At 53.0% G+C, this 26,675-nt stretch overlaps 1 protein-coding gene across 7 annotated transcripts in view; it reads right to left on the bottom strand.

Annotated features, from left to right (window-relative positions):
* Window positions 1-26,675, bottom strand: part of SIPA1L3 (signal induced proliferation associated 1 like 3) — a 254,293-nt gene that overhangs the window by 13,928 nt on the left and 213,690 nt on the right. For 6 of the 7 annotated variants that reach the window (XM_042230909.2, XM_027977924.2, XM_042230912.1 and 3 more), the window contains 3 exons: window positions 16,079-16,300; window positions 2,014-2,179; window positions 1,003-1,249 (listed from right to left, as the gene is read on the bottom strand). In XM_042230909.2, the coding sequence (XP_042086843.1) occupies window positions 1,003-1,249; window positions 2,014-2,179; window positions 16,079-16,300 (635 nt within the window). The remainder of the gene's footprint in view (window positions 1-1,002; window positions 1,250-2,013; window positions 2,180-16,078; window positions 16,301-26,675) is intronic. The other variant, XM_042230911.1, reaches the window with a different exon arrangement.

The raw sequence follows: 26,675 nt of genomic DNA, 5'->3' as shown, positions 1-26,675 counted from the left end.
GCTGAAACCTGGGACGGGCAGATCTTGGAAGTCAAGGTTTGTGGCTATCTGACAAAGTGACGGCATACTGCACACACACACCCGAAAAGGTCAGCAGTGGCCCCCATCCAGCACACCCGTGTTCCTCAACTAAGCAGCAGATGCTTCATGCCAAGTAGGGTCAAGAAGGGCCACGAACAGCCTTACATCCGTTCAGGTCGGGCACTGCTGGGGGCGCCCCTGCCTTCCAGTCTCAGAGACTTTGAGGCTGTGGATAGAGGATTACAGTGCGGACTGAAGGCACAGCTGACCCCAGCCAGCGCGCAACCATGCACACAGCATTCCCTTCAGTAAATATTTGCTGATGGTGGTCACACCACTCTATCTCCTCCTGTTGAGAGCTGGCAGGCCTGGAGGAAGTCACATATGTGAAGACAGGAACCTCCATGGTGGTCCAGTGGTTAAGACTCTGTGCTCCCAATGCAGGGGGCTCGGGTTTGATCCCTAGTCAGGGAACTAGAGCCCAAATGCCACAACTGAGAGTTTACTGGCTATAACTAAAGATCCTGCATGCTGCAACTAAGACCCAGAACAGCCAAATAAATACATAAGTAAAAATAAATATTAAAAAAAAATTCATGAGGTAATTTGCTTGGTGCTGGAACAGGGAGCTGGGGAAGGGGCATATATAATGGAAACCCTGATCCTCAGGGCCCTAGTAATGAGCTTCCAGTCTGGAGACACCTAGAGAGACTAACGCCCTCTCTCTCGTCTCAGATGACCTCGATCTTTGGGGGCCCCCCATTCCTAGGTGATTGATGCTTGGCCAACAATCCCTTGCTCTGAGGGTGACACCCAATGTGCTCAACCACTGCAGTCCCCGGATGCTCCCGTGTACTTCAGTTCCCACCCTCATCTGACTTTGACACTGATGACCCATGTCCTTTGACCTCGAGGTGATCCACACACTTATGCCCTCCTGATACCTCCACCCTCAACCAGCCTCCAGGCTCCCGGGCTCACATTTCTTCTCGGGGAAGCTGTTGCCGGCAGTGGTGGGGATGGGGCCAGGGCCGCCAGGCGGGTGGGGGTGCTGGTGTTGGCGGCGGGCGGGCAGCGTGCTGGAGGGGAAGGCGCAGGTGCTGGTGAAGAGCACGTCGCTGGGCAGGCCCGGCTCCAGGCCGGCAGGGTTGGCGAAGCTGGGCTCCCGACGCCCACTGCACAGACTCTCATCTGACAGCGTCCGCTGCAGGCTCTTCTGCGGCGACTGCTGCCAGGACAGGGGAGTGGTCACGGCCAGGCCCACGGTCACTGCCCTTGGATGCTTCTTCCCCACCATGTGCAGTCCTCACCCACCCAGCATCCATTTCTGCCCAAAGTACCCAACTTCTCCCTGAGGATTCCTCCTCCCCTCTTTGCAGCCCACCTCCACTCTCCAGCTCCAGGGGAGGTAGGGAAGGTAGGGCGACCTCAGCTAGAGCAGGAGACCCAGGTGTTGGTGGGGACCACCTGGGACAGGGTGCTGGCTCCCCCCAGAGCCGGTGGGAGGAAACCCTGCAGAGACTGGGGCCACCCAGGTCCCAACAAGAGTGCACCTGCCCAAGCGCCTGGCCCACCAGGGGAGGCAGAGACGAGAGGGGCAGAGAACACCTGCTGTCTTGGCCTCCCTCAACCTCTGGGTCACGGGAGCCCAAGTGCCCCCTGGGCAGTCCCTCCACTCCTGGTCCTGTGGTCTGGGCAGGCAGGTGCTGCTTCCACCCTGCACTCGGGGAGGATGTGAGAGCGGTCCAGTGGGGATAAAGCCCCCGTGAGCCTGCCAGGCTGGCTCATGCTGTGATCCTATCCCTGACCAATGTGACGTCCTGACTCTTGGCTGCAGGGGCACACACACCCCCCAACAGGCCGGTGGGTGCGGCGGGCAGGAAGAGGCAGGAGTGAGTGCAGGGAGCTGCCCCGGCCTGGCCCCGCCCTCCTCTGCCTGATTGCACGCATGCGAGCAAGGGTGTGTGCCTGGCAGGGGCAGCCTCTACGTACGCCGGTGTCTCTCTCCTGCTCGGGCGCCAGGTTGTCCATGATGATGAGTTTCTTTAGGTCATCTTCGATGGTGGACTTGTAGTTCTTCCGTGGGGAGCGGAGGTCTCGGAGGGAGGCCCTCAACCGCGGCTGCCCGAAGACGTTTTTCGTGCTGCTGTCCACCTGCCTGGAAGGAGAAGGTCACGGTCAGAAGGGTCTCAGGAGGCTCAAGTCGCTTCTCAAAGCCGTCCTGACCCCAGGGAGCCGACCGCCACTGGATAAGTGACCGCAGCTTTCCCACGTCACCCGGTGAAGAGGGACAGAGACAAGACCGGGGTTACCCTCTCCACTTGCCCGTCCCCCAGCTGTGTCCTGGAAACCCACTCTGCTCCGTGTGTGTGCTCAGCAGTGGGAATACAGCAGTGAGTGTGGGGCAGACCTGTCAGAGACACTGACCGTGAATAAATGAGCAGGGGAGACCCCATAATGCGAGGTGGAGAGAGGGATTCCGAAGAGAAGCAAGCTGGGTAAAAGGATAGGGGTCGCTGGGGATGCAGGCTGGGTTTTCTTGTCATCTTTTGGCAGTGCCACATGGCATGGAGATCTTAGTTCCCTGCTCAGGGATCAAACCCGCGGCCCCTACACTGGAAGCATGGAGTCTCAACCACTGGGCCACCAGGGAAACCCCAAGGCAGGCTTTTCTAAGGGGATGACATCTGAGCAGAAAGGGAAGGCAGGAATCTGGTAGAAGAGGATGCCAGATAGAGGGGAACAGTGAGTGCTGGGCTGAGACGTGTGAACAAGCCTGGTGAGTTAACAGAGGCGTGGGGGGCAAGACGGTGAGGGGGAGGCGGGGAGGCCTGGGAGGGGCTTGGGCAGGTGTTCGGGAACTTATGAGCCACAGAAGGGTCTCAGGATTGCATCTGGAGAGTCTGAGCTGGTGAGTGCCTGGTCCTGATTTGTGCTTTAGAAGAGCTGTGGGCTGCGACACCACCCTCATGGTAACAAGGAGACAGGAAACTCTGGAGTTGTTCAGGTGGAAAACAGGGACGGTGTGGACCAGGGACTCAGCCACAGAAGAGGGAGGGGGTCCCACAGAGTTAGACTCCCCTGGGGGGCCGGTCCCTTTGGGCCAGGGCTGGGCCACAGACAGCGGACCTCTGGCCTGGGCGCTCCAGGGCCTGGCACCAGATCCCCCTCACTCTGCTTTCCATCACGTGGGTGGGCTCAAACATCACGGGGTGGCTGGGAGGACCTAGAAGATGAGGCACAAGGGCTTGCAGCAGCCTCTGACTGCTATCTTGCTTTTCTACTGGGCCTCCCATTCTCGCTGGGCTTCCCTGGTGGCTCGGCTGGTAAAGAATCCTCCTGCAATGCGGGAGACTGCATTTGACCTCTGGGTTGGGAAGAGTCCTTGGAGAGGGGAACGGCTACCCACTCCAGTGTCGTGGCCTGGTGAATTCCATGGACTATATAGTCCATGCGGTCACAAAGAGTCGGACAGGACTGAGCAACTTCCAGTCTTGTTCCAGAAGCTGATTTGTGAGCTAGGGTCACTCTGATCACCACACTCTTCTTCAGCATTCCCAAAGCTGACCCAGGGCTGCCTTCCAGAAGACTCTATGAGCTGAAAGTCACTGAGGCACAGTCTGGGGTTAAGAGCAGGAGCCCTGGTGGGCAGACAGGTCTGGGTCTGAGTCTAGACTCTGCCTGTTCCTGCTGTGGGACCCTGGGCAAGTCACACCACCTCTCTGATCCTTGGTTTGCACACAGGGAAAACACAGTGACCTTACTACATTTTGGAATTTGCTGCAAACTGCCTGGCCAGCACCTCACTGAGCGGACGCTGGGAAGATGAGAGCTGCTCTTCTAACCGTTTCTCTGCGGGTGCTGGGCACCCTGAGCTGCACAGTCCTCTCCTGCTGTTCCTTCCCCCTTCTGCAGGCACCACAGGCTGTCACCCCAGCTCCCTGGCCCAGGCTGGCTCCTGGGGGCTCTCTGTCCTCCACTCCTGGGACTTCCTCTGCAGTCTCCTCTTGCCTCCTGAGTCTGGCCCAGCCTTTGGGATCAGGTCCTACTTTTCCAGCCAACACTAGATCCCTCATCTGAGGTGTTGCCACCCCCTCTCCCCCAGAAAGAAATAATGACAGCTAACAGAAGCACAGAGCCAGGCGCTATCTACCAGTCCAAGGGCTCCATGTGAGCTGACCTGTGAAATCCACACAGCAGCCCTCCCTGGGAGCCACTGTTAATTGGCATCTCCACTTTACAGGTGGGAAACTGAGATACAGAGAGGTTAAAGTAACTGTCCACAGTCACACAGCCTGGGAGCAGAGGAGGCAGGACTCCAGTCCAGGCCACCGGGCTGCAGAGCCCACGGCATCACGACAGTGCTTGGCTGTCACGTTTCTATCAAAGAGACGGTGCATCAAAGACGTACAGTGTGTGGAACATAATCACATCGGGTTTAACGGTAAGCGTTTATAGGGACTTTCCTGGTAGTCCCATGGTTAAATATCCACCTTCCCATGCAGGGGACGTGGGTTCAATTACTGGTCAGGGAACTAAGATTCCCATATGCTGCAGGGCAACTGAACCCAGGAACCATAACTGAAGAGAAACACAGGCACCCCAAATGGAGAAGCTCGCATGCCCCAACAAAGATCCCATGTGCTAAGACCAGACACAGCCAAATAAATTAATAAGTATTTTTAAAAAAGCTTTTATACATAAAAAAAAAATCCTGGAAGAAATTATGAACAATGATTACTTCTGGGAAGTAGGAGTCATATTAGAAGATGGAAAAATGAAACTTTCACTTTTCATCTGATACAAACACCCTTCTGAACTGCTTGAATTTATTTTGCTATAATCATGTATTGTAACAAAAATAATAATAAAAACTAGTTTAAAAAAGAGCTGACACCTAGACTTCATCATTGTGTAACTCAAGAAAGAAAAAGAGAAGAGTCTTTGAACTCAGGAAGAAATAAGATATCTTGGGCTCCTGAGGGTACTGAAGTCCATGTTTTTTATTTTTTCTCTTATTTTCTCAGCTGCCAGCCTTGGGATTTCAACAAAGGAAGGAAGAGAGGGTGGTTAAGTGTTTTTTTTTTTTTTCTTGTTAGGTCGTATTCCTTTTCAAATGAGAATTCCAGGGCTAGGGTAATTCTGGCTCCATCATTATTAGGGAAGTATGCTTTCTGGGCAAACGAAAGGCTTTCTATCCAAAAGAGAGAAACAGACAAAAGCAAGAAAGACACACACACACCCCAGAGTACATGCTGTTCCCCTGGGAGCTCGAAAGGGCCTCACCCCTGTCGCTTCCCTTTTGATTTTGCCATTTCCCAGAATCCCCGCACAAGGGGTGCTGTCCACGAGGCTCCCCTCTGGGAAGGGTGTAAACTGACCTGCTGAAAATGTGAAACTGTGCACTCTCTCCACCCTAGGAGTTCTACGTCTGGGAGTGTCCCCTTTATGGGGCCAGGTGTATGGGGACGCTTCATGAAGTCCTAACTAAAGAGAAAACAGTACTGGCAGGGTGAGGCCCCGCAGGGAGGGCCCCAGAACAATCCCCTCTAGCTGCTGAAGACAAGAGGACTTGGGCCACATGACACAGGAGGAGGTTTGCCCAGATATGTCATGGGAGTAAACAAGTTATGGGGACTTTCCTGGCGGTCCAGTGGCTAAGACTCCATACTCCCAATGCAGGGGGCCCAGATTCGATCCCTGGTCAGGGAACTAGATCCCACATGTGGCAACTAGGAGTTCGCATGCCACAACTAAAGATTCTGTGTGCCATAACTAAGACCTGGTGCAGACAAATATATATATAAAGTATGTACGGTGTGAAAGCATTTTTAGGAAACAAAACTCGAGCACAGCTTATGCTGTGCTGTGCTTAGTCACTCAGTTGTGTCCAGCTCTTTGCGACCCCATAGACTGTAGCCCGCCAGGCTCCTCTGTCCATGGGATTCTCCAGGCAAGAATACTAGAGTGGGTTGCCATGCCCATCTCCAGGGGATCTTCCCAACCCAGGGATCGAACCCAGGACTCCCGCATTGCAGGTGGAATCTTTACTGTCTGAGCCATCAGGAAAGCCCCACACACAGCTTAGCGTGGTATATTCAAGTTTACCAAACTCTCAGCTCCTAAGGTGGGTATGTGGGAGGGATTTTCTTTCTAAAAACATTCCTCGCCACAGCCTACCAGGTCCAAAACAATCTGTTCTACCCCGCCTCAGCCCTCATCTCCTCCCATACAGGCTTCCCAAGGTTCCTCAAACACGCCAGGGAAGTCCCTGTCTCAGGGCCTTTGCACCTGCTGTTCTGTCTGCCCAGAGCAACCTCCCCAACATTCCCCGCAAATGGCAGCTTCTCATCCAGCCAGCTTCACTCAAATGCCACGTCCTCAGAGAGGCCTTCTGACACTCCACCTTTTGTGGCTCCCTCCCAGCCCAGGCGAGCTACATCACACTCTCCGGGGCTACTTCTTCACTGTCTTCATCTCACAGCCATTTGTCCTGTGTAACTGTTTTGGGGTCCCACTCCTCCCACCTCACCTGCAGTCTGTGTTCATGTCCAGGGTTGGGGACGAGGCCGGCGGGCACACCGACTGAGTTGTTAAATGCGTATCACACAAAACTGACCTTCCTTCCAACCCATCAGCCAACCTCCCTACCCATCCCCTTCCTTCCTTCCAACTTCCCTTCCGCTCTCCCTTCCTTTCCCAGCAAGCTTAAATGACTTCCATAAACCAGGAGAAAGTAGACAGGACTTCCCTGGTGGTGCAGTGTTTCAGAATCTCTCTGCCAATGCTGTGGACATGGGTTTGCTCCCTGGTCTGGGAAGATCCCACGTGCCACGGAGCAACTAAGCCTGTGTACCACAATTACTGAGGCCCACGCACCCTAGAGCCCATGCTTGCAACAAAAGAAGCCACCACAATGAGAAGCCCTCGCACCGCAAGTAGAGAGCAGCCCCCTCTTGCTGCAACTCGAGAAAGCCAGTGCACAGCAATGAAGACCTAGCACAGCCAACAAAAATAAATTAACAAAAGGACAGAGATACTTTAAAAGTCAAGCCGGGAGAACACAAGCATTCCTTCCTTGCTCTGTTTGGGTTCATTTGCTGAAACCATCCGCCCAGCTCTCAGAAGTCCCCTAGGACTTGAGTGGGGCTCTCCTGGTTCTCCAGCGAAGGGCTGCCTCCCTGGAAGAAATCCTGCTGGAACCTCCTCTCCGACCCTCAGCTCCACATCTATCTATACACTGCAAGTGCCACATGGCCTGAGACTGTTAGTAGGCAGCTATGACATGTCTAAAAGGAATAAAATATGATGAAATTCAGTTCGGAGAGTCAAGCTCATCATTTTTGTCCACACTCTCTCTCTTCTGGGAGGATTTCCTAACGTATTGTCTAAACTGAAAATTCTAAGCAATAATTTAAGATGGCATTAATTCCAGGTTAAAAGGAAAAAAACTGGGTTTGTGCACCTCTGATCTTTTTCCTTCTTCTCAAGATCTTTGGTCTTAATAAATGTTTAAATCTAATGACCTCTGAGGATAAAATGGACTCGACTCTGATTGTTAAAAAGAATGAGATCACCTTCTGTGTTCTATCTAATATGGAACTGTCGCCAAGCTGAGAAAAGAGCAAGTGAAAGAGGCTGAAGCACAGACAGGAGGTGACCCATGGATAAAAAAAAGGGGGAGGCGGGGAGGAAACACACACACTCGCGTGTGCTCAGAACACTTCTGTAAGGACGGACACGAAATGAAACAATGCGTGCTCCGGGGAGGGGAGCTAGATGGCCAGGGGCCAGGGAAGGGAGACAGGCCTGGTTTTCACGGCACACCCTTTTGAACTAGTTTGGTTTTTACTCTCTGCATGTTTTACCATCTAACACACAAATGAAGAAAACACCCAGAAGGAGGTACCCTCTCTCAAAGTTCTGACTGACAGCCTTGGACAGAGTCCCTCATTTGCCCGTGTTGTTTGAACTTGCATTTGCCACGCTGGGGAATTAAACCACTCACATTAGAAAAGAAAGAGGGAGACAGAAAAATGACAAAGAAGGCCCTGTAGTTAGGAGCAGGACAACAGCAACTTCTTTTTCCTGTGATGGCTGGGCCAGGAGTGGAAGGCAACCAAAGGCTCTGACTTGGCTGGGCCTGATCCCAGACGACTGGGCGCTCTGGCCTCCAACCCAGGCAGCTCCCTTGGGGCTGGGTTAATTAAGCTAATTAGCACCACTGTTGGTTGGCCTGCCTGAGCTGGGGGTTCTGCCAGCCTTGCTGGCGAGGACACTCATCGAGTCTGCGCCTTGGGCCGCATGCCGACTTTCCTGGAAGGCTGGCTGGGAGAGGTGGGTGGGGGTGGGGGTCGACCCTGCCATGGGGTGGGGACGCTGCTGCTTCCGTGGCTGCGCTGAGCTGAACCCAGGGCCCCTAAACTCGAGGAAGGAGGGCACCTGCAGGCCAGGCGTCAACCGCTAGATGCCAGTGCCAATGCTGAGCGGCCCTTTCTGAGGCCTCGCTGACTCCTTGTGCCGCCTCAGGGAGGGAGGCACCTCGTCCTCCCCTTTAGAGGCTGGGGACCGAGGCATGGTGAGGGGATGATGCTCGGAAGCCACATGTGCCCTATGCTCTGAGCCTCCTGAGATTTGCTCTTGATGAACGATCACAGTGCTCAGTGTGCCTGGGATGCAGTGACGGCGGCTCTGGGGGTGTGGGCCCCCACTCTGGAGCTGGGGTGTCTCACAGGGCTACGTTCCTCCCCCATGGCCATCACTTCCATCGCCTCGCTTTACCGGCAAGAGCACTGATGCCCTGAGAGCTTCTGACACAGTGACCGCAGAGTCGGGTCCGGGGCTTGACTCGGGGGACTGCTCCTGACTGTGGTGGCAATAACAGCAGCTGCAACAAAGCTCGCCCCCTGAGCACTCCCTCTCTCTCAGGCCCCAGGCTGCTCATTTCCCCCCCCCCCCCCCCCCCACTTTTTGGCAACGCCATGCAGTATATGGGATCTTAGTTCCCTGAACAGGGATTGAACCCATGCCCCTGCAGCTGAAGTGGGAGTCCTCACCACTGGCTCACCAGGGAAGTCCCAAGACTGCCCTTCTTATGGATGAGAACATTTGGAGCCTGGGTCCCCAGATGTGACCTGGGGGATCACCCGCCACAACCACTGCTCCACTGTAAGCAATAAGCAGGCTATTCCCTAGGGCACGCCTGCCTCCTCCTCACCAGGCCCTGTCTGCAGGGACCAGGGCCAGCAGGGCCGCCACACGCCAGCCTTTCAGTCGGGCTGAGACCGGCCTGGCGGGGAGGAGGTGCCCTGGACGGCTGAGGAAGGGGGCTGATGGCCGCAGGTTCTGTCTCCTGCTCCGTGGGGGCCCAGCCTGGCCACCCTGGTCACCCTCTCTCCTGCTCAGCCCTGTGCAGCTCAACCTCCGTGCTGGGGTCCTCACAGCCGGGAGGTGGGGAGGATGTCATGCCAGTTTAAAGAGAGACAAGCTGAGTGAGGGAGGGGTGAGCGGCCAACGAGGGAGTCCTTCCCGACCCCCAGGCTGTGTTGCTCTCATGGTCGGGGGAAGGCAGGCCAGTGAGTTCAGCGTCCTGCGACAAAGCAGTCAAAATGGGGCTGTTCGGCCCTCTCCTGAGGCAGAGCTGCAGTGTTGACTGGGGCCTGCAGCAGAGGGGCTGGGTGCGGGGGGTGAGGGGCTTCCACCTCAGTGCCCTGGGTCCCCTCAGGGTACAGCTCACTCCCCGCTTTTCTTGCAATGGAGCATGCGCCCCCAACAGGCGACTGTTTCCTCCGAGAAGTCAGTAGTCCTCAGAAGTCGTGAGTCCGGCCTTGGATGCGAGCCTTGCCTGAATCTTTCCCATGATGAGATGCCCTGCCAGTTCTCTTTCTAGATATGAATCCCAGCTCTGCCACTTCCAGTTGGGTGACCCAGGCTATGCACTTCTAACTGTGCATCAGCTTCCTCCTCTAGAAATAGGGTCACCAGGAGGACCTGGGGGGTCTGTAAAGCCCCATCCACACAGCCTGGCTGAAGGACAGCATCCCTGTGCTGGCTGCAGCCATTTATAGCGCTCTGGGGATATGTTAGAGGTCCCTGACCAGAATCAATGAGAAAGGAGGCAGATTTGGTGATTACTCTTTTGGGGACACACTCATATTAGGGGTGACCTATGGGACTTCCCTGGTAGTCCAGTGGCTAAGACTCTGAGTTCCCAATGCAGAAGGCCTGGGTTTGATCCTTGGTCAGGGAACTAAGGTCCCACGTGTGGCAAGGAAAGACTCTACATGCACAGTAGAGATCAAAGGTTCTGCGTGCTGCCATTAAGGCCGGGGGTAGCCAATAAGTAAAGATAAATGTTAAAAGAAATATGTGGTGACCTTTGTACAACCATGACACCTGCAATGACTAACCTTAACTAACAGAGTGAATTTGGGCAAATGACTTAACCATTCTGTACCTCAATTTTTCTTACCTGGAAAATGGGATACAAAGTCCTACAACTCACTGTTCGTAGTGAAGGTTAAATGAGTTAAAAAAGGTTAAGAGCTTATGAGTGTGTGTATGTGTGTGTGTGTCAGTGTGTGTGTGTCCTACAACTCACTGTGCGTAGTGAAGGTTAAATGAGTTAAAAAAGGTAAAGAGCTTATGAGCGTGTGTGTGTGTGTATCTGTGTGTGTGTGTGTGTGCGTGCACGCGGGCGCGCTTAGTCGCTCAGTCGTGTCTGACTCTTTTTGATCCCATGGACTGTAGCCCACCAGGCTCCTCTGTCCATGGGGATTCTCCAGGCAAGAACACTGGAGGGGGTTGCCATTTCCTCCTCCAGGGGATCTACCTGGCCCAGGGACTGAACCTGCGTCTCTTGCACTGGCAGACAGATTCTTTACCACCGCACCACTGGGGAAGCCCACTTGGCAGGGGAGGTACCAGTAAAAGTAGGTAAATAAGTTATGCAAATGAGTTCTCATGCCTTGGGATAAAATTTCAGCAACAGAATTATACACAGGTTAAAAAAAAAACATGTTTAGCCTCAAATACTTTAGCTGGAAGTAAAGACAATGTTTTCTGGAAAACTAGGTTAGGTGACTCAGAAGTGTCTCTAACAATGACAAAGACATTTCCAAAATGCTCGGGGAGAGTTTGAATAAAGCAGCTTTCTTAAAAGCACGTGGACAAAAGCATTAATTCTAAGTTAACATATTACTTAAAGCACGTAATTTTAAAAATGTATCTGTAACCAAATGAATAAATATAAGAAACCACGAAACTATTCTGTATTCCCCAGTATTGTATATATTTAGTTTACATATTTTTACGCAATGCACACACAGACATAAAAAGCTTTCTTTGGATCTTATGGTGGGAAAAGGGGGCTGCTGTTTGTTTTTGGCTGTCACCTGTCCAGGTAACTATTTTTTTCAGCCATGCCACGGTGGCGTGTACGATCTCGGTTGGTGTAGGGATCAAACCTGTGCCCCTGCAGTGGAAGCGTGGAGTCCCAACCACTGGACCACCAGGGAAATCTGCCAGATATATTTTCTGAGTGCCTACTACATACCTTGTCCTGGATGGGGCTCAGGTGGGTTTGCTGTCCCAGTACCCTTAGTCCAATGGGTTGACAGGAAAGAACTGAATATCTAGCAAAAGACTGTGATGAGCTCTGGACAGAGGCCAAGCAGGGGAAGAAGTGTGGGGTCCATGGGACAGATGAGCCTGGTGTGGGGCTTGGAAGTTTCTTCGAGGATGGCAGGTCTGTGAGAGACCTGAGGGCTGGCGTTAAATGATATGTTTAAGTCCAAATATGAGAATTTGGCCTGATGTGGAAATGGTGTCTTTCCAGAGGTAATCAAGGTAAAGTCAAAGTGTTACTCGCTCAGTCGTGCCCGACTTTTTGTTACTCCATGGGCTGTGTTGCCTGCCAACATCTCTGTCCATGGGATTCTTCAAGCATGAATACTGGAGTGGGTTGCCATTTCCTTCTCTAGGGGATCTTTCTGACTCAGGGATCAAACCCAGGTCTCCTGCATTGAAGGTAGATTCTCTACCATCTGAGCCACCAGGGAAGCCCAACCAAGGTAAAATGAGGCAATTAAGAGCGACCCTAATCTAACAACTGGTGTCCTTATAAAGGGAGACATGGACACAGAGACATACACCCAGATGTATCTACATGCCAGGAAACCCCACAGATTGCTGGCGAATCAAGCAGAAGCCGGGAGAGAGGCATGCTACAGACACTTCCTCTCCGCCCACAGAGGGAACCAACCCTGCTCCCACCCTGGCTCCAGCCTCCAGCCTCCAGCCTCCAGAGCTCCGAGGAAAGACACTTGTGCTGCTGAGCCCCCATCTGCAGTGCTTTGTTATGGCAGCCCCAGCAAACTCCAGGTGGGCAGGACGGAGCCAGTGAGGCAGGGGGCTCCCAGGCAGAAGGGACAGCACGCGTGCTGGGGAGGCCAGGGCAGCCACTCCCATGGAGGAGCAGAGTGGGGCCAGCAGGGCTGGACCCTCTGGCAACCCGGAAAATGAGGGCCTTACCGTATTTTATGCGGTTACAGTGAGAATGGAGTGTGATGTGAGGCTCAGACATCCCACTCACTGATGGAGTTCCCACACAGTGTCAGGTGACACCTGTCTTGTGACCAAGATTGTCACCTGCTTTCCAGTGGAGGAATGGGCCGTGGAACGGAGACCAGGGAGGGAGTGACGGCAGCAGGGACGGAAGGCTGGGGAGACCCGAATAAGGAGGTGGCACCAGACCAAGCTCTGGAACCCCACCTCGGCCCCAAGACGTGGAGGAAGAGCATTCTGGGAACTGGTGACAGCCACTGCGGAGGCCCTGAGGTCGGCCTGCACGTGGTGGGACTCAAGACCGAGGAGCCGGGAGAGGCCGGGTGGGTGGAGCGGAGCAAGCCTGGGGGAGCGTGGGGGAGGAGGGCAGAGGGGTGACAGGCACGCCGTGTGGGGTCCAGGCGGGAGTCTGGGCAAAGCCACGGTGCGCTAGTGGCTGGTACGATATATGCGCTCAGGAAAGGAGCGCCTTTGTCATTAGTCCTGGGAGCGGGGCAAGCCGCTGGAGGTTTTAGTCAGGGGAGGGGAGGATCAAAATCTAGTTTGCAGAGTGGCCCCCGGCTGTAGGCGAGCAGCGTGAACTGGATTCTCGGCTTGCTCACTCGCCCACCTCTCCAGGGATCCTGATCTCTCCTTATGAGCTCTGTGTGTCACCACACATCTGAATGGCCCCCTGCAGGTCATGAGAGAGGACATTACAGAGAACAGCACGGAGGAGGGCAGGCCCCCCACCTGAAGAGGAGCCGTGGCTTTCTGGGTTCTGACCCAAGCTCCACCCCTTCCCAGCTGTGAGCCTCTGGGCCTCCTCAGTAAAGCTGGGCAAATGACAGGTCTGCTTCATGGAGCACCGGGGACGGTGGCTGCAGCCATGAAATGAAAAGATGCCGGCTCCTTGGAAGAAAAGCTATGACAAACCTAGACAGCATATTAAATAGCAAAGACATCACTCTGCAGACAAAGGTCCGTCTAGTCAAAAATCACTAGAAATGACTTTTCTAGTAGTCATGTACGGACGTGAGAGTTGGACCATAAAGAAGGCTGAGAGCCAAAGAACGTGACGATGCTTTCCAACTGTTGTGCTGGAGAACACTCTTGAGGGCCCCGTGGACTGCAAGGAGATCAAACCAGTCAATCCTAAAGGAAATCAACTCTGACTACCCACCGGAAGGACTGACGCTGAGGCTGAAACTCTGATACTTTGGCTGCCGGATGCGAACAGCCAACTCACTGGAAAAGACTCTGATGCTTGGAAAGATTGAGGGCGGGATGAGGAGGAGGTGACAGAGGATGAGATGGTTGGATGGCATGACCGACTCAATGGACATGAGTTCGAGCAGACTCCACGAGATGGTGAAGCCTGATGTGCTGCAGTCCATGGGGTCACAGAGTTGGAAATGAATGACTGACTGAACAACAACCCATAGAAGGGTTGTTGAGATGGGTTCAGTGAATCAATTCATGGACTAGAGTTCAGCACCCAAACTGGCATGTGGTGAGTACTGGATAAAGTTTCAGTATCATTGTACTCTAACTTCAAAAACTGGCACTTCCCTGGTGGTCCAGTGGTTAAGACTCCACACTTCAATGCAGGGGGCATGAGCTCGATCCTAGGTTGGGGAACTAAGATCCCATGTGCTGTGCAGTGCAGCCAAATTAAAATAAATAAAACCTCCAAATTCAAAGAACCGGTTTTTAACTGACCACTCCTCTCTTGTTTTTGGTTTCAGAGCAAAATGCCCCAAACCAGCTGCCTCCTGTTCTGCCCTGGCTTCTCTCTGGCATCCTCCAGTCACCTCTGGGAGGCTCAACCCTATGCTCCCTGATTGCTCCCAGTCGTCACCCTGGGCTCCCAGACCCCACATTCATCTGGGCTCCTCCATCACTGGCTCCTCCTCCTCATATGAACACTGAGGGATCTCAGGCGGAGGCCTACATTCCCCTCCTCTCCAGCCTTTATGCTGACAATAGTCCCATTCTCTCCAGCCTGACCTCTCCCCGGAGCTCCAGACTCCTTACCCGACTGCCTCCTCCGTGTCTACTGAACATCACAACAGAAATCCATCTGTGGGCTTCCCTGGTGGTCCGGTGGCTAAGAATCCGCCTGCCAATGCAGGGGACACTGGTTTGATCCCTGGTCTGGGAAGATCCCACATGCCTCAGGGTTACTGAGCCTGTGCTCTATAGAGCCTGCAAGCTGCAACTACTGTAGCCCATGTGCCACAGAGCCTGTGCTCCAACAAGAGAGGCCACCAAAACGAGAAGCCTGTGCACCACAATGAGAGTAGCCCCTGCTCACTGCAACTGGAGAAAGCCCTCGTGCAGCAACCAAGACCCAGTGCAGCTAAAAAATAAAAAAGGGTAACCCGTCCAGCCCTGAGCTCTGGAGCTCCCCACTTGGAGGGAACCATGGTTTACAGTTCACTCTACAGTTCCACGGGGAGGCAATGGCACCCCACTCCAGTACTCTTGCCTGGAAAATCCCATGGATGGAGGAGCCTGGTAGGCTGCAGCCCATGGGGTCTCGAAGAGTCAGACATGACTGAGCAACTTCCCTTTCACTTTTCACTTTCATGCACTGGAGAAGGAAATGGCAACCCACTCCAGTGTTCTTGCCTGGAGGATCCCAGGACGGGGGCGCCTGGTGGGCTGCCGTCTATGGGGTCGCACAGAGTCGGACATGACTGAAGCGACTTAGCAGCAGCAGCTACAGTTCCAACCCTGAGCCCACTCCCCACTCAGTCCCCATCTCAGCTCAAGAAGAGTCTGCCCATCCTCCAGGCTGAAAGACCTGGTATCACCTTTCACCTCGCTCTTTCTTTCACACCACATCCGATCTGCCAGCGGAACCTGCTAGCTCCCATTTCAGAGAATCTATCCCAAAGCTGCCTCCTTCTTCCTCCTCAGCCTCCATCCCACTCCAGGCCTCTTATGTCCTGCCTGGACCATCACACCAGCGCCCCCTGTCTCCTGGTCCCTTGCAGGCCATGCTCCACATGCAGCCACAGGGGCCCTGTGAATACCCAACTTAGGTCTGTCCCCTTCTGTTCCAGACCCTTCTACGGTTCCCCCTGAATTACAGCAGACGCCCAGGCCCTTACCTGGGGCCCACAGAACCCTCCACGGTCTGCATTCATTGCCTCTCTGACCTCATGTGCTCACACTGGCCTTCCCCCGCAGACCAAGCCCGCTCCTGCTGCAGGGCCTGTCAGCTGCTGTTCCCTCTGCCTGGAAGGGTCTTCGTCCAGATGTGTCACAAGGTTCGCCACCACCCGACTCTGCACACTTTTCTCAGTCACCCTATTTGCTGTCCGTGTTCCCAACCAGCATGGCGCCCTGGAGGGCAGGGACCCTGTCGGCCTGTGCGTGGTTGTATTCCCAGTGCGTAGACTGGCATGGTGACTGACATATGAGGGAGCGAGGGGTCGCCCTCCCCCCTGCCCCGAGATGCCAAGCTTGGCTCTGGGGGTGCCTCACCAGGTGCCCACGCACTTACTTCTTTGGGTCAGTGAAGGGGAGCGGCCGTGGCGGGGGCTCGTCTGTCCTCTTCCACCCCGTGGGGTGCTTGTTGCGCATGGGCTGCTTGGAGAAGAAGGACTTGGGGACAGAGGTGGAGAGCTGGAAGGCGCTGGCCTGGGCCAGCTGTGAGGGCCGCGGGGTCTCGGTGCTGGCTGTCTTGTGAACCTGAGCGGGGTAGCCGGCCCTGGAGCTCATATCGCTGCAATGTAAAAATTAGAAAAGTAAAACAACTCTGTCCTACGTTTCGAAAAGTCAATCTGTTTACATCTACTCTTGGGAAACAAAAAAAATAGTTCATTCACACAGGAGAGATACTGTCGCGAAAATTCTAATACATAGATGTCTACGTGGAGAAAAGGTAATGCTGCCTTCACAGCCCCCACCCCCTCCCAGCGATGTCCTCCTAGCACAGTTGGTACCTCTATGGGTATCTAAAAAAGTCACCCTCTGTGGGTGGATGATTCCCTAAACACCTGGAGATTCTTTGTATCCTGAGCACAACCTACACAGCTGAAGGTGGGGGTCCTGCCGACCCATCTCTGGAGGTAACCATGGTTTACAGTTCACCGTATTTCTTTCTTAACCCTTTCCTATGGTTAAAACACACATGTTGGGAATTCCCTGGTGGTCCGTGGTTAGGACTCACTTTCACTGCTGGGGCCCTGGGTTTGATCCCTGGCCAGGAACTAAATTCCCACAAGCAGCACAGCACGGCTTTAAAAAAAAAAAGAAGAAAGAAAGAAAAAGAAAAACAGACAAAAAGAAAAATGTGTATACAACTGGAAAACAGGAACCTTTTTTTTGAAGGGTGCGAGAATTATATTTTCATATAACTGAGTCTGTGCTAATAAACTGTTCTGTAACTTATTTTTGTTAAACTTATGCCTTGCCACATAGTATCTTCACTCAAATATTTTTTGAGCACTAATACACCTCAGATACCACTCCAGCTGATCTAATCTAAAACCACAGCTCGATATTCCAAATGCTGGATTCCTGTGGAGTTAATGCTACAATGAACCTCATGTGCTTAATTAGGACCCAAGTCTTGGGGACCCAACTGCTGACCCCACTGAAGCAAATCAGCTTTTAAAACTTTAAAATAAAATTCTAATTCCACTTCAAGTAAGAGGTCTTTAATGGGAAAACTAATGTCCTTGGAGTGCAAGTTAATAAAAACTTACTGAAGGTCAATTTAGCAAAATTAAAGGGTGGGACTTCTGACTATGGATGAATGAAAAGACTGGCAAATTCTCTCTCCACCAAGCACAAAATCAACAAAAACAACCATTTCAGCACTCTGGAAATTGACCGAGGACATGCAACAATCCAAGTATTGTTTATTTTCTTGAAAAACTGAACTTCAGGGTAAGAACAGAGGAAATCTGATGTTTTAGCCTGGGGCTCCTCCCACCCCCCTGCCCAGCTCAATGAACAAACAAGTTCTGTCACCGCAAAACCTCACTGAGGGTTCCAGAAGGAGAAGAGAAAGAGGGGCAGAAGAAAGGTTTGAAGGAATAATGGCTAAAAGGTTCTCAAACTGGGTAAAAAAACATTCATCTACACATCTAAGAAACTCAACAAATCCCCACCAGGATAAACACAACGACTTCATCCAGAAAAACGAGTGAAAGTCAAGCACTAAGATAAAACCTCTGAGAGCATCAAGAGAAAAAGATTCATCATATACAGAGGAAATCAATACAATCAACTGCTGACCTGTCATTTGAACCAATGGAAGTGTGTGTTATTTGCTCAGTCGTGCCCCACTCTTTGCGACCCCGTGGACTGCAGCCTACCAGGCTCCTGTGTTCATGAGATTTTCCAGGCAAGGGTACTGGAGTGGGTTGCCAAGAATGGGGTGGTATTTTCAAGGTGCTGAGAGAAAAAACCATCAACCAAGACTTCTATGTCCAGCAAAACTATCCTTCATAGATGAAGGCAGAATAAAGATGTCCCCAGATAAACAGACTCAGAGAATTCATTGCTAGCACATCTGCCTAATAAGTAAAAACTCCCTGGGCTGAAAGGAAAATAAATGACTGTAGGTGATGACCTGAATTCACATGGAGAAGTGAAGGGTCCAAGATGGTAAGAATGGGTTAAACAAAAGACTTCATAGAGTATTTTGGAGAAGGAAATGGCAACTCACTCCAGTATTCTTGCATGGAAAATCCCATGGACAGAGGAGCCTGGTGGGCTATAGACATGGGGTCACAAAGAGTTGGACACAACTGAGCAGCAACATAGAATATTTAGGTTTTCTTATTTCTTCTCTAACTTCTAAAGTTACATGTAAGACTGTATAAGGCAATAATAACACTCTATTGTTTGGTTTATAACATATATGGATGTAGAATGTATGATAGTAACAGCACAAAGGAGAGGGAAAGGAATGGGGCTTTATTGGAGGAAAGTTTCTATATTTTGTTGGTATTCAGTTAGCACTCATCTGAAATACACTGATAAGATGCATACTATAATTAAAGTTAAGAAGAATCCAAATGGTGTACTAAAACTAATTTAACACAAAAGGCAAAAGTAAAGGAAGAGCAAAGGAGAAAGATAGGAAACATAGAAAACAAAGCGCAAAACGGCAAATGCAAATCGAATCGTCATCAGTAACGTCATTAAGTGTGAATACTGAAACATCCCAAGCCTAAGGGAGACTGTCAGGATGGATTTTAAAATGCAAGCTCTGACTGACTTATATAGACTTTCTAAAATTTAGCAACATCTGTCAACAGGTCCAAGGTTGTGCACTGGTGAGGGGTTGTCCAGGGAGTCACGGAGCATGTAACATCAGGATTGGACTTGATCTGGGGAGGTCACAGGGGCTTCCTCAAGGAGGAGACAGTGTCTGAGCTGAACTGAAAGATGTGAGTAGTGTCAGTCTAGCATGTGATCTCCCAGAAATCCACACCACAGAAAAGCCTGCACAAGGACATGCAGGCACATACAAGGATGGTCACTGCAATGCTGTGTGTAAACAAGAAAAAGCTGGACATGGCCTGAATTCTTAGATCAGTCCAAGCATATCCATAGGATCAAAAACTATGCAGCTAGTGTGAAGAATGAGGTCAACTTCTGTTTATGGATGAAGACAGATGCCTGAGCTACAGGAAGTGGAAACGAGGCATCATGCAAAGCGTGCTTTTTCTTTTTAAAATGTACATATGTTGTCAAATGTTTATTGGGCTTTTTTTTGGGGGGGTGTCTTTTTTTTATGAAAAGGAAATGTATAGTTTTTTCCCCAACTGTGGGCCATGAAATCAATTTACTAGATCTTGACTGTTATTTGGGGTAGGGGGTGGGGAGAAACCGATTGGAATAAAAAACCTCAGTGTACCTCATATGAGGCAAGGGTAAGTGGTTTTGTGAAACTTTACTGAGGATGTCCACACTGGGGTGTAATGTAAAATGCTTTCCCTGTTTGGGGTAACCATCAAAATATGTTTGATAGACCTGGGTTGGTACAGATTTGGAGAAAAATCTCTGGAGGAGTGCACACTGATTATCTCTGGAGGCAGTAATGACGGGGGGGATGAAACCACATACACAGCACAGGGTAGAAATGAAAGTGCTGTCTGATAGCTCAGTCTCCATATTTGAAGCAACCTTGACTTTCCCCCTTTCTTCTTCTTCAACAGAGAGCCCAGTGTGTGTAGCCTCCCAATTTTCGTTTTTAACATAAATGGCAGCCTATCATGAGCTTGCTCTGCACCTGGCTTTGACTTTAACACCATGCCCTGGAGCTCTCTCCATGTCAGTCCACACAAAACCCTCTCCCCTTCAATGGCTGCAGGTGGTCCACTCTATGAATATATCCTAACTGGTTTTAACCCTAACTTTTATATTTCTACAGTACATATTTCTCTACCCTGTCATCAGCCATGTTCAGCTTTTATGAGCTGGAAAGAACAAACAAGAGATGATAAAGAAAAAAAAGGAAGATCGGGTCCAGTGGTTAAGAATCTGCCCCCCAGTGCAGGGGACGCAGGTTTGATCCCCGGTTGGGGAGCTAAGATCTCACATGCCACAGGGCAACTAAGCCCACGCTCTGCACCGAGAAGCCCACATGCCACAATGAGAGAGCCTCTGCCCCATGCCACAACTGGAGAACGCCTGTGTGCTGCAACAAAGACCCAGCATGGCCAAAGCAAATAGTAAGAATCAAAGCAAGAGGCAAAGAAGAACACCCCGTTCTCTGTGTCTGCCAGCTGGCTCCATCCATTGCCCCATTTGGGATGGGCTTGCTCCCTCAGCCTATGGCAGGCACTGGGTATCATCCTATTCCCCGTCACCTTGTAAATGAAGGCTGGTTTTACTCAGCCTCAAGGAAGGTGACCTGGCACCCAGCCCAGGACACAATCCCGAATGTTGGATGCCACCTGTCTGGGACGGGTCAGGGTAGGTCTGTGATCTACTTGTGGACAGTGAAGCATCAGGTGTGTGTGTGGACTGTCTGGTAGGTGACTTCTGGGGAAGGTTACTTCACTGGAAAACTAACAAAGACCACTTGTAGTAAACGTCACTTCTTCTTCCACTTGACATGGTGACCATCTGGACAGTCACTTTGAGACTGAGAGGGGAGCCAGTATGCAGGCGGATGGAGACAGAACAAAGAAAGGGAAAGAACCTGAGTCCTTGAGTCAGTAAATTCCCCAATCATGGGGCCCTCCCTAGTGTGGGACTTCATGTTCTCAGAGGTAACAGACTTCCTCCAATTGAGCTGGGACTTGTTGCTTGGAGCCAAAGGCATTCCCACGACTATCCCTGCTTTCAACCTCTACCAGCCTCAGGCATGAACGGGTGCCCCCTACACACAGCAGGGCCACAAAGAACTATTCTGAATATGCTGTGCTTCTCAACCCGGCCCGCTCAGACGGGCGCCCCTTCTCACTCCCCCTTGGACCATGAGCTGTGCCAGGTGCCAAGCACAGGGTGGATTTCTTACCCCATCGGCAATCAACAGAGTGAATACACCTTTTCTCTGAAGCACCTGCAAGGCCAGGTGCCCTCCCCGAGCCTCAGCTTGAAAAACGAGGCATGAGCGCTGCCGGAGAACCATGCTGAGAACATAGACCATGCTGCTTACTTGACCTGGGGTCCAATCCCAGCCCCGACTGACATGCTGTAATCTTTGCTGGAGCCCCTTCCCCTCAGGGAGCCTCAGTTTCCTCCTCTGAGAATCGAGGCAACAACACACTTGCCTCACGAGATCGTATCTGCACAAAGTGCTCAGGGTAGGCCTGGGCACCGGAATGTGTTCTTGGAGCTGCAGACACACAGGGATGTGGTGTGCCCAGGGGCTAAATGCCCAGGCTCCGGGCCCTCCCAGGGCTGAGGAGGGGGCATTCTGCTCTGTACTCTCACCCCACCTTCCCCCAGAGAGGCTGGGCATTTACCTGTGCTATATCTCAGGGGGAGCAGTCAAGATTTTGTTGGAGTGAAAACAGGAAAACTGTAGGCTGAATGAAGAAACTGCACAGCTGCCTGGGAGTGTGCCATGCTCTGGTCTGTTCATCCCTGGGGAGGCTGATGGGCGGCCCCGGGCGGGCCACAGGCACAAAGGGAGCTGCACCCCTGCCTTTTTTTTTGGTTACATTGGGTCTTTGTTGCTGTGCATAGGTTTTCTCTAATTTTGGTGAGTGTGGGCTACTCTCTAGTTGCGGGGGCTTCTCTTGTTGCAGAGCACGGGCTCTAGAGTGCTCAGGTTTCAGTGCTCGAGGCTCACAGGCTCTAGCGTGGGGGCTCAGTAGCTGTGGAGCCTGAGCTTGGTTGCCCCACAGCACGTGGAATCCTTCCAGACCAGGGACAGAACCCTCGCCCCCTGCATCGGCAGGTGGACTCTTAGCCACCAGATCACCGGGGGAATCCTGCACTTGCCTTTGGGAGGAAGAGCACTGATGGAGCAGGTGGTAGTGAGGGCAGCGGCCGGCGCCGAGCCCGTGCACACAGCGAGGCCCTGCTCCAAGCATCTCGGAGGCGTCACTTCATTCGGTTGCCCCAGCAACACATGAGGCAGGAAGTACCACTCTCCCTATGTTCCAAGTGGGGAAACCGAGGCCCAGAGAGATTTTAAAATAACGCCCCAAATTACACAACTGGTTGAGGACAGCACCAGGATACAAAGCCAGGCAGTCTGGCTCAAGAGACGTTCTGTTTAACCACCAACCTGTACTTTTGATGACAACGGTAGTCATGACAAATACGTAACACATGAGAACCGAACCTAGCAGCAGCTGATGTATTTGGACCAGCTATGTCTCAGGCCCTGTGCTGGCTGCTTCAAACCCATGGTGTGGGTGTATCCTCGCAGCCTTGGACCACAGAGTCTATCTTCACCTCCATTTTACAGACGAGGAAACTGAGCCTCAGAGAAACTAAGGAGCCTGGTGGAGACCATGCAGCTGGTTAGTGGTGGAGTTGTGACCTGGACACAGGCAGTCAGAGACCAGAGCCTGGGATATGCTGCTCACCAGATACCCCCAGGGGGGCCTGTGTGGGGCCTTTTCTGCCTGGTGTCCGGCAGGGGCTTGAGAGCCGAATCAGTCCCCGCACATGGCTAGAATTATCAGGCTCAGTGTAGTAGCCGCACGTGGCAACATTCTGCCTTCAGCCTCGGAGCAAAAATATCAGGTCTTTAGAAAGTGGAAGGAGTGACAATATGGGGCAAAAACTCCATGGCACAAAATCAACGGGGACTCCAACTGCCTCCAGCCGCCCCCAGCCGCCCCCAGCCGCAGTGCCTAGGCATCCCCACAGTGGCCTCCTCCTGCCCTCACCCCAAACACAGCCAGAGGGTGAGAGCCCTGGCCACTCTCCTCAGCTCAGGGTCAGGTCCTCCCCGGTCCACAGAGCCCCACGCCGTTGGGGCTGGCCCCTCTCTGCCCTCAGCAACTCCCACTCCCCCCCACACTCCTTCTGCTCTGGTCACATGGACACTGTTCCTCAAACGCACCAGACACGCTTCCACCTCAGGGCCTTTGCCCGCCCCTTGCCCCGCCCCATGATTTCTGCTTGGTATCCTCCTTCCCTGGAATTTCTGAAGATGGCCTGAGTTCCTCTTCCCAAGCTGACAGTGACTCTCCGAGTAGGTGTCTCCCCTTGACCCTGGCTTCCCAGCCTACACGGGCGGGGTGGGGCCCAGTGGACCCTGAGGGCCTCATGTTACCTTTCAGGGCTGCGCCCCCAGGAGGGGATCCTGGAGACAAGGGCCCTGCCTGCGGAAGCAGGGCTGCGGGCTTCCTGCCTGCCTGTCCGCCCGGGAATGCCTGGCCGTGTCAGCTCCGCGTGGAGCCGAGAGCCTCTCATCACCGTGCATCGCCTCTAAACAGCGCCGACAAATTGCTCTGGAAACCCAGGGGGCTCTGGGGTGTGTGCTGCCTTGAGAGAGGGCGGGGGGCCAGGTGGCTGCCCGCCTGGGATCGCTCAGCCCACTGCCGTGCCCGCAGCAGGCACTGGCGCCTGGCCCCGTGCCTGGAAGCCGGGCTCCCATGACGAATGTCTGGGGGCAGAGTCTGTGAAGTCACTGGAATCATCCACGGGCACAAGCTGCTACAGGCTGCAGCGGTTTCCACGGGAGGGCTGGAGCGCGCGGAGGGAGTGGGTGGTGGGGGGTTTGGGTATGGCGGAGCCCTTCCCTTCCCTGGCAGTCAGTCAGTCCTTGAGTTGTGCTGGCAAACTCAATCCCTACTACCCCTGAGACAGCCCACGTTCCCCTGAGGAGCCCACAGTGATCTTAAAACACAGGTCAGATTATGTTCTGTGGCTCCCATGTCTCTCAGAACCAAAACCCAGCATCTGACCATGGTTGGTAAGCCTGCCTGAGCTGGGTCTCTGCCTACCGTGCAAATCAGACCTCCTGCCATTCTCCCATTCGGCCTGTCTGGCCAGCACAGCATCTCCAGAACACTGCAAATGAGTTCACCTTCAGGGACTCGGCATCTGCTATTTCCCCTGCCTGGATCATTTCCATGCATCCTGTGAAATATCACCTCCTCCAAGAGGCCTTCCGGGACCTCTGCCTAGCTGGGTTTTCTTCCCAGACCTTATCTCCACCTGGCATATTAACAGCACATGGCTGCTCAGCTGTCTGTCTGCCTCGCTTTCTCTCCAGGAGAGTGTCAGTTCCACAAAAGAGGGACTTGACTTTGTCCACTGTGTTTGGAACGGTACCTGGCACACAGTAGGTGCTTTAGGGTCAATAAACATAAGAACAGGGATTTCCCCTGTGGTTCAGTGGTAAAGAATCTGCCTGACAATGCAGGAAACACAGGTTCTATCTGTGGGTCAGGAAGATCCCCTGGAGAAGGAAATGGCAACCCACTCCAATATTCTTGCCTGGAGAATCCCATGGACAGAGAAGCCTGGTGGGCTATAGTCCACAGGGTTGCAAAGAGTCAGACATGACTCAGAGGCTAAACAACAATAAACATAAGAATAACACTCCTGGGGACTTCCCTGGTGGTCCAGTGGTTAAGAATCTGCTTTCCAATGCAGGGGACATGGGTTTGATCCCTGGCTGGGAACTAACATCCCACATGGCATGGGGCAACTAAGCCCACGTGCCACAACTACTGAGTCCATGTGCCCTAGAGCCCGTGTGCCACAACTAGAGAGTCCGTGCACCCCAAATAGAGAAACCCCGCGAGCTATAACCAAGAGCCTGCGTGCCGCAGTGAAGACCCAGCACAGCATTCCTCTCAGGACTGCTTGGCCCCAGTCTCCTCTATTCTCTCACGAATCTCAAGACCCCCGTCTGCAGTAGCCTCCTGACATGAGCAGTCACCAGCACTGTCCTGGACCTTTGTCGCCTCCCTTCTTATGTCCTGGCAGTACCACTGCTGACACAGTTACAGCTGCTCTGCCCTCTGGTCCAGGCCCCCTTCCTCCCTTCTCACTGATGTCTCAGCCTCAGACCCACCCCTGACACTTCTCCTCCAATCCTGCCTCTAGCACCATCTTTCAAAACATCTATCTGCCTGTATCATCCTTTCTGCTGAAACACTTCCTTGCTGCCCACAGTTCTTCAGACTAAGTCCAAACTCTGTGCTGTGGCTGACAGGGCCTTGTGTGGTCTGGCCCCTGCCAAGCTCCTCAACTTCCCATCAGCTGCCCTCCCAATTTCCATCCTTGAGCCAAGGGGCCTGTGACCTGCTGGCACCCACCCTCCTCCCCACCCCAGGGACTTTGCACTTGCTATTTCTACTCATAGGGACACTTTCTCCATACATCATCTTTCTATTTTCTTTTAAAAAAATTTGTAAAATAGCCCACATATAGCAAAGTGTACAAAACATATATGTACAATTTAACAAACAGTTACAAAGCAAACACCCACGTAACAGCACCAAGATGAAATCATCAGTTCCCCAGAAACCACTTTACCTGCTCCTTCCCCCTTAACCCTCTGGTCCTTGGTAGAAATGACTCCTCCTCAGGGAAATTATCCCTTCCCGCCTGCCACACCCCCTGCACCCCCCCCACTCCCGCCCCGTTAGATCAGACAGCCCTCCAGCCATGCATCGCCTCCCCTCAGATCCCAGGAGGTTTGCCCTGCAGGCACTCCCCTAGCATAATTCACTCACTGCTTTTGTAATTATTTGCCTGCTGTCTCCCCCAGCACCCTGTCTGTTCCAGGAGAGCGAGGGAACCTGTGTGAAGCAGAGAGCTGTGCATACACTTGATGCCTGCTACATAAATGAGCAAGAAGTGCTGGGCTACAAAGGCCCCAGAAGGAGACACAAGGGCAGCCACAGAGTGCTCGTGCCTGCCTGCGGGGAGCCGACTGGGCAGCAGGGTGTCGTTCTGGCCCCGCCCCAGGGAATGGACCTATGTCAGCAGAAGCACAGAGCTGCCCCAAGCGAAGGGCAGTGTGCGGCCAGCGGCAGTCAGAGGCACATGTGGGCCCCTTGAGCACAGCTGCTCAGGGACCCGCTGGGAAGAGGTGGGAGGGCCAGAGGGGTGAATGGGACCACACACCCTCTCTGTCTGGAACACTCCACCCTCCTCCTTCCCAGGAGCTCAGCCTCTTTTCTCCAGGGAAGCTCCCCCCACAGTGGGTCCAGCCCCTCCTCTGGGCTGCCACACCCCGAGGGCTTCCCTCACCCTGGCCCTGGCCACTATGGGCTGTCACTGGAGGCGGATCTGTCACCCACATTGACTGTGAACACTAAGGGCTCTGTCCCTAAATAGATGCTGATGCTCAGGTTGTCAGGACAGTCAGGCTTTGAGTTTGTGACAGCCTCAGGGCTGGGAGAAGGCAATGGCACCTCACTCCAATACCCTTGCCTGGAAAATCCCACGGATGGAGGAGCCTGGTGGGCTGCAGTCCATGGGGTCGGGAAGAGTTGGGCACGACTGAGAGACTTCATTCTCACTTTTCACTTTCACGCATTGGAGAAGGAAATGGCAACCCACTCCAGCGTTCTTGCCTGGAGAATCCCAGGGACGGAGGAGCCTGTGGGCTGCCATCTATGGGGTTGCACAGAGTCGGACACGACCGAAGCGACTTAGCAGCAGCAGCAGCAGCAGCAGGGCTTTAGGGACAGTCAGGGCCTCAGGTGGAC

Source organism: Ovis aries, chromosome 14 (genome assembly GCF_016772045.2).
Source record: "Ovis aries strain OAR_USU_Benz2616 breed Rambouillet chromosome 14, ARS-UI_Ramb_v3.0, whole genome shotgun sequence".
Classification (NCBI taxonomy): domain Eukaryota; kingdom Metazoa; phylum Chordata; class Mammalia; order Artiodactyla; family Bovidae; genus Ovis; species Ovis aries.
Note: the sequence above shows the minus strand (reverse complement) of the source record. Positions and strands in the feature narration are given on the sequence as shown.